This window comes from Embiotoca jacksoni, unplaced genomic scaffold, assembly GCF_022577435.1.
Source record: "Embiotoca jacksoni isolate LCO1_2020_lvr unplaced genomic scaffold, fEmbJac1.0.p SCAF_90, whole genome shotgun sequence".
NCBI lineage: Eukaryota > Metazoa > Chordata > Actinopteri > Embiotocidae > Embiotoca > Embiotoca jacksoni.
The window spans coordinates 785,705-793,118 of NW_027185448.1; the positions used below are offsets into that span (position 1 = coordinate 785,705).

Here is a 7,414-nt window from a genome sequence, read left to right on the forward strand (position 1 = left end):
GGTAATATTTGCTCATAGTCATAGCGCCCCCTGTTGGCCACTGGAAATGACACTTTTCATACTTTCACATTCTACGTCGAGCTGGTTGATCCCATGAACGTAAAGTCAGGTCACAATAACCTAAACATGTAGTTGATGATATATTGAGACATTCGTTCGACTTTGTCAATGGGCGTCGCCGTGACGATGCGGCAAAGTTGGATGTCTTGCTGTGACACAGGAAGTTGATGTTTAAGGTCAAGGGATGCTTGAAACCTCACGAAACGTGTCGCATACATCCGGCGTGGTGAGACGATACATCTGATGTGTTTTGCGAATGGGCGTGGCCAAACGGCTCGCCAGCACACCCTGCTGGAGACAGGAAACGAGACAAACTTTAAGCGGGTATATTTGGTCCCTCGCACGCTGCACGCCGGAATGCGAGGGCCCGTACATCACTGCTTGCAGTTTTAATTTCTCTTCTTTTTTTTTAATTTTAATTTTTTTAGCTTTTTTCGTTGTTCAAGGTCTGATTTTTTTTTCCCCAACCTCTACACTTATTTTGTCCAATTATTGTGGGACCTTAAACCGGTCCAAAAGCTGCACTGCGACGCAGTTTATGTCCTCTGATGTCTGCGTGTCTCACCGGGACGCCTCTCGTCTCAGATGGCCGGTATCCGGGCGGAGAAGACGTTCCCACGCTGCGAGTCGGACAACGTGGAGGACCAGGTCAAACCCATGCTGGACTGGGCCAACGGCGGCTTCCTGCCCAAAGGGAAGGAGGGACTCAAACCTACGCACAGCGCCAGTGAGCAAGGCAGCAGAGACAGACTCTCACACGCTGATTCATATAAAAAAAAACAAAAAACAGGAAGTAAGAGATGAATGTGTGTGTGTGTGTGCAGACAGTAACCCTCTGGACCACCAGGTCCTTGATGTCTCCCCGCCGGAGTACCTCCCCAGCGCCAAGCGACCCAAAGTCAGTCTCTTAAAGAGCCGGGCCGCCCCTGAGGAGTCCTACAGCAGAGGTAGAGGTCAATGGTCGCCCGGAGCAGAGTGTACAGTTTACATTTTAGAAAATCTGGAAATATCTGAATTTTTTTATTGTTTACCTCTTTTTCCTGCCAGAACAAATGGTAAATGAAGTTCTGAAGAATAACAGAAGTATAGAAGGTAATTCATTAATTATGAATTAATAACTAATTCATTCATTAATATTTCTGCTGTGTGCACGGTTGATTGATCCGTATGTGTTTCTGTGTTTTTTTTGTCCAGAGTTCTGTCTCTCCTGTGGAAAGATGAGAGCAGCGACCTTCCACCCGCTGTTTGAAGGAGGCTTGTGCCAAACATGCAAGGTAATAATAATAATACCAATAAATTATTATCGCCTTGATAATTTATCATTTCTACTTTTGAATGTCAGTGATGTTCGGAGCAGAATTTGTTTTCCACAGTCGGATTGATATGCTAACATAAATCCGAGTAGCTTTTACACACCTGTCGGAGTTGAAACAGCATTTAGCGGAACGTAGTTGTGATTGGCTCCGCCCACAAACACAAGTGCATGTAAAAATACCGCCCATCTCCGAAGGGTGGTTCTTCTGTATAATGTCGTACATTTCTGTTGTCAGGACTTTACGATGTCAAATATGTGTGTGTGTGTGTGTGTGTGTGTGTGTGTGTGTGTGTGTGTGTGTGTGTGTGTGTGTGTGTGTGTTTCAGGACGTCTACCTGGAGATGTCCTACATGTACGACGATGACGGTTACCAGTCTTACTGCACCGTTTGCTGCGGAGGTCGAGAGGTTCTCCTCTGTGGGAACGCCAACTGCTGCAGGTACAAACTCCTCCTCCTCCTCCTCTTCCCCCTCCTCCGCCTCCTCACCTCCTCCTCCTCACCTCCTCCTCCTCCTCCCACCAGGTGTTTCTGCGTGGACTGTCTGGACATCCTGGTGGATCCTGGAGCGTCTAACTACGCCCGGATGGTGGACCCGTGGCGCTGCTACATGTGTCAGCCACTGCTGCAGTACGGAGCCCTCAAACGGCGACACGACTGGAGCCTGAAGCTGCAGGAGCTCTTCGCCAACGACAACGGGCAGGAGTTTGTGAGTCGCCGATGGCGTTTTGGAAATATTTTTGCACGAGATTCAACCGACGTTTTAACAAAAATCTGTCGCGGGCAGAATCTTTGCTTTGACCTGTGAAACACCAGCAGCTCAGATTTATGACGCTGTTGCAAGAAAGCCTGTCAAAATGATAGAACTTTGATCTCATCGAAATTATTTGGGCATTTTGCATCATTGTCAGAATCATCTCACTGAAAGATTCACTGAAATGTCTGAAAATCCGTCACCGTCTTCTGTTTTTTTATGATTTTCCATATCGTCTCGCCCTCTTCTTCTTCTGTTGTAGTTTAATGGCACGTGAGCGGAGAAGTGGCACCGCCAGGTGTTTATTTATCTCTAGCTGCTTAAAATATTCAACCAATGACATTTCAATGAGCATCTCTTTACCTTGAGATCTGTTAGAGCGCCCTCTGCTTGTCGAACAGGCAAACTACTCCAAACGCTCTGCTGCAAATATGGACTTTACATTTTTAAATTTCAACGAGTCGTTACGGTTCGAATGTTAAACTACATTCGGAACAATTTCAAGTAAAAAGTGACACAGAGACTGAAATGTAATTTGTTTGTTAATTGTTTTTATATATCGTATCTTCTGCTCGTGTTCCAGGAGAAACCAAAGATTTACCCAGCAGTCCCTGCAGAGCAGAGACGACCAATCAGAGTCCTCTCCCTGTTCGACGGCATCGCCACGGGTGAGAACGAGTGTGTGAGACAAAAATGTGTGTGTGTGTGTGTGTGTGTGTGTGTGTGTGTGTGTGTGTGTCGACTTCAAACCCCATGTGATATTTCATCCATCTGAATCCTGTGTGTGTGTGTGTGTGTGTGTGTGTGTGTCCAGGCTACCTGGTTCTGAGGGACCTGGGCTTCAAGGTGGACCAGTACGTGGCCTCGGAGGTGTGCGAGGACTCGATCTCAGTGGGCGTCGTGAGACATGAAGGAAAGATCCAGTACGTCCACGACGTCCGCGACATCACCAGGAAAAACGTGAGGAAGACGCGACTCTGTTCTCTGTTGTGTCGATCTAAAGTTGTGTATCTGACACAAACACACACACACACAGTTAATCAATCCAAAATCGAAGCAATAAATCAAGTTAAAATGGCCAAAAGTTGCAAATGAAAGCTTCTTAAATCAGATTATTTTCTGTTTGTTTTTTGTTTTTTTTATGATGTTAAACTGCTGTTGTCTCCCTCAGATTGACGAGTGGGGTCCGTTCGACCTGGTGATCGGAGGAAGTCCCTGCAACGACCTGTCCATCGTCAACCCGGCGAGGAAAGGCCTGTATGGTAGGTTCCTCTGACGGCCTCTGATGGTTTATTTCATTTCATTCATAATCACTTTTGTGATGTCACGCAGGTCGACGATGGTTTTTCTCGCTTTCTGTTTCGATCGCACGGCGTTTTCATCCAGCATTTTTTAATCGTCTGTAGTTTGAGACCATCGGATGCTTTTCTCAGAAATTAAAGTCGTGCTTTTATTTTCCGACCGCGTGGTGTTTCTCCAGAAGGAACAGGGAGGTTGTTCTTCGAGTTTTACCGGCTGCTGAGCGAAGCCAAGCCCAAGGAAGGAGAGGACCGGCCCTTCTTCTGGATGTTCGAGAACGTGGTCGCCATGGGCGTCAACGACAAGCGGGACATCTCCCGCTTCCTGGAGGCGAGTTGCCGCGTTTTTTTTAAATGAACTTAATACTTTTAAGATGTCAACTTGAAGCTTTTATTTTTACATTAAAGCAGCGAAAAACGAAATGTGGAATAACAGAAACTAAAATGAAAACGCGGTGTGTTTTTTTATTGCAGTGTAACCCGGTGATGATCGACGCCATCGAGGTCTCCGCGGCCCACCGGGCCCGATACTTCTGGGGGAACATGCCGGGCATGAACAGGTTTGGGAAACGCTTCACATCCCAGTCTGTCAACAGAAAGTCTTTATGGGACTGAATGTCCTCTTCTGTGTTTCAGGCCTCTGTGTGCGTCCGGGATGGACAAGCTGGAGCTGCAGGACTGTCTGGAGCACGGACGCGTCGCCAAGGTCCGTTTTCAGTTTGTTTTTCACTTTTCTTTTCTTTTTCTTACTCTTTTAAACGTGCCGTTTCTTTGCATTTGTTTTTTGACGGTGAATTTTTTATTTTGTCTTGTAGTTCGGAAAAGTGCGCACCATCACGACTCGCTCCAACTCCATCAAACAGGGGAAAGACCAGCACTTCCCTGTTTTAATGAACGGGAAGGAGGACATACTGTGGTGCACCGAGCTGGAGAGGTGAGCTGGAAACACACACACACACACACACACACACACACACACACGCACACGCGCACACACACACACACACACACGCACACACACACACACACGCACACGCGCACACACCGAGGCAGCAGGAAGCGGCAACCTTCATGAGGAAGTATTCAGAGTGTCGTCTCTTCATCGTTAATGTGACCGCTGGTACGTGAACGTGTGATTTCACCACGGACCTGAAACTGGAGAAACATCAGATTTTTGATTACTTTCACCTGTCCCTCGTTGTCCTTCCTTCCCTGCTGTATTTTAGTCTGTGTGCTCTTCTTCTTCCCTCGGAACTCGTAGCATCATCGTAACTTTTGATTTTATTGCTGTTTGTTTTTTTGTTTTTTTTCTCCCCCTTCAGGATTTTCGGTTTCCCGGTCCACTACACGGACGTGTCCAACATGGGTCGCGGTGCCAGACAGAAGCTGCTGGGTCGGTCCTGGAGTGTCCCGGTCATCAGGCATCTGTTTGCGCCGCTCAAAGATTACTTCGCCTGTGAATAGACGCCACCCGTCACCAGCACACAGACACCACCCGTCACCAGCACACAGACACCACCCGTCACAAGCACACAGACACCACCCGTCACCAGCACACAGACACCACCCGTCACAAGCACACAGACACCACCCGTCACCAGCACACAGACACCACCCGTCACCAGCACACAGACACCACCCGTCACAAGCACACAGACACCACCCGTCACCAGCACACAGACACCACCCGTCACAAGCACACAGACACCACCCGTCACAAGCACACAGACACCACCCGTCACCAGCACACAGACACCACCCGTCACCAGCACACAGACACCACCCGTCACCAGCACACAGACACCACCCGTCACAAGCACACAGACACCACCCGTCACCAGCACACAGACACCACCCGTCACCAGCACACAGACACCACCCGTCACCAGCACACAGACACCACCCGTGAACGCCACACCAGCTTTTTCTATCGGGACACTGTCTCTAAAAAAAAAGAAAAAAAGAAAACGAGCTGGAAGACACTTTGGTCGGCAAAAGGCGGGTCAAAGGTCAGCCACTATAAATGATTAATGGAGGCCAGTTGGGTGATTCGAGGTTCAGTTGAGTTCAAAAGAGAAAGAAGACTGCTTTAAAGTGGTTTTAATGACTTTCTCTTGATTTTAAAAGGCGTTAAGTTTTAAGTTGAACACATGTTGTAGTTACAGAAAATAGAGACATTTTTGACACTAGTGGTACAAAAAAGTTCTGTATCCTTTGGTCGTTTAGATGTTGTGTGACCAGCAGGCTGCGTAAACAGGCTGTTCATCTCAAACAAACAAAAAAACTCTTTTAAGCTCATTTAAACCAAAGTCAGACGACGGTTAGCTGAAGCGCTGCTCCCGTTTTTGCCAACGGCTAACAAACCCGCCTTCGATCTACGCCCTCACAAAGGATCCGTTTCATTGGTCTGTCTAGAAAAGTCTAAACATGGTACTTTCTAAGATGATAAAATATCTAAAACTGTACCAAACAATGCAAGCTAAGCTAATTAGCTAGCACAAACATCGCTAATGAGTCTGGCTAACGGTAGCTCTCGTCGCTCAAACAAAATAATCGTATTTTTTAAAGTTTCTCATATTCTTCGAATTTGCTGCAGTTTGCTTCTAGATTTGAATTCGAAAAATAAAACCTTCGTATAAAGTTTGGATTTTTTTTTTAAGGACCAATTTAAGACGCCCTCTGGAGGGGAAATACGCTGATCAGGTGGAAGTTAACGGACCAGAAGCTAACCTGGATTTTAGCTTTATATTTAGACGACTTCAGAGTGATCGTTTTTTTGTTGTTTGTCGCAAAAAATACTACGATTTTACTTTTTTTTTTTTTGCTGTCATATGAGCGAAATAGCTTAGGTAAAAAAAATTTTTTTTTTTAAATGTTATAATGTTTTTGTGTAGATAGTGTGAACTTGTTCTATATTTTAAGGTCAATTCTCCCACGACAGCTGCGTACAAATACTTGAAACAAGCCAATGCAAAAACAGAGACAGGAAGAGGGATTTTTATATATATATATATATATATATATATATATATATGTATATATACATATATATATATATATATATATACTTGGTCAACTATTTCAGACAGCTAAGAAATAAAAGAGTGATGTCATCCTTCTGTAGCTGTTCAGAAATGATCTTTTGTTTTGGTTTACTGGTTGAAAGAAGAAGATGTGAATTCTGGACAGAATTTGTGTCGCGATGTGTAAACGTGGTTTTACAGCTGTTTTTTTTGGTCCAGTAAGATTTTGTTTTGTTTTTTAATCGCTGGTGAACACGCAGTATTTTTTTCAAACTGGCACTGATGACGTTTTGATGATTTCCAAAAATGCAGTAGGCAAAAATACTTTAAAATAATATGATTGACATTACCCTCAAAGTGAATAATAAGTGTTTTCCTGAGACTTTAAATGGCTAAATAAGAATTTATTTTGGTACCAATATTTTTGACCTGAACTCACGAAACTGGAAAACTTGGAAGTATTTTGTCTTTTTTTTTTTTTTTTTGGATAACTGGAAGACTTTTAGATGCTGTTGGATGTCACCAAACCAAACTAAACTAAATGGGCATTACCTCAGACAAAAGGGGCAACTGTACGTCACTCTTCCTCTGTTCTGTGAATCTTTACTGTAGCTGTGTGCTCCTGTTTTGACCTGTGTGTATATATAGCTTGTTTTATCACTGGAACTTTTTTTTTTTTACACTATGTTTTGTGTACTGTATTGATAGAAAGGTTTACACGTGTTTTAACTGTTTTGTTTTTTTTACACAAAAAATGCACAAGCCTTTATAGAGAGCTTTTTTTTTGGATGACCATTTCATTTAGAGATGTAAGACTTTTTAAGTCTGATTTTAAAGTCCTTTAAAAGAACCAAAAAATTGTTTACATGCTTCATTGAAACTGCTGAACGTGTTGAATGTTTTGCTTGAAAACAACAAAAAAGTTTCTTATTGTAACTGCTTTTTTTTAAGACCTTTTATATGATA

At 44.2% G+C, this 7,414-nt stretch overlaps 1 protein-coding gene across 1 annotated transcript in view; it reads left to right on the forward strand.

Moving 5' to 3' along the window:
* Positions 1-5,335, forward strand: part of dnmt3bb.1 (DNA (cytosine-5-)-methyltransferase 3 beta, duplicate b.1) — a 28,890-nt gene extending 23,555 nt beyond the window's left edge. Inside the window, exons 9-22 of the mRNA XM_069141728.1 lie at positions 646-787; positions 885-1,007; positions 1,108-1,152; positions 1,255-1,334; positions 1,702-1,814; positions 1,899-2,082; positions 2,711-2,795; positions 2,942-3,087; positions 3,299-3,389; positions 3,608-3,756; positions 3,900-3,985; positions 4,062-4,131; positions 4,241-4,359; positions 4,748-5,335. Coding sequence (XP_068997829.1) covers positions 646-787; positions 885-1,007; positions 1,108-1,152; positions 1,255-1,334; positions 1,702-1,814; positions 1,899-2,082; positions 2,711-2,795; positions 2,942-3,087; positions 3,299-3,389; positions 3,608-3,756; positions 3,900-3,985; positions 4,062-4,131; positions 4,241-4,359; positions 4,748-4,889 — 1,575 coding nt within the window. The 3' untranslated portion in view covers positions 4,890-5,335. The remainder of the gene's footprint in view (positions 1-645; positions 788-884; positions 1,008-1,107; positions 1,153-1,254; positions 1,335-1,701; positions 1,815-1,898; positions 2,083-2,710; positions 2,796-2,941; positions 3,088-3,298; positions 3,390-3,607; positions 3,757-3,899; positions 3,986-4,061; positions 4,132-4,240; positions 4,360-4,747) is intronic.
* The last annotated feature ends 2,079 nt before the right edge of the window (positions 5,336-7,414 follow it).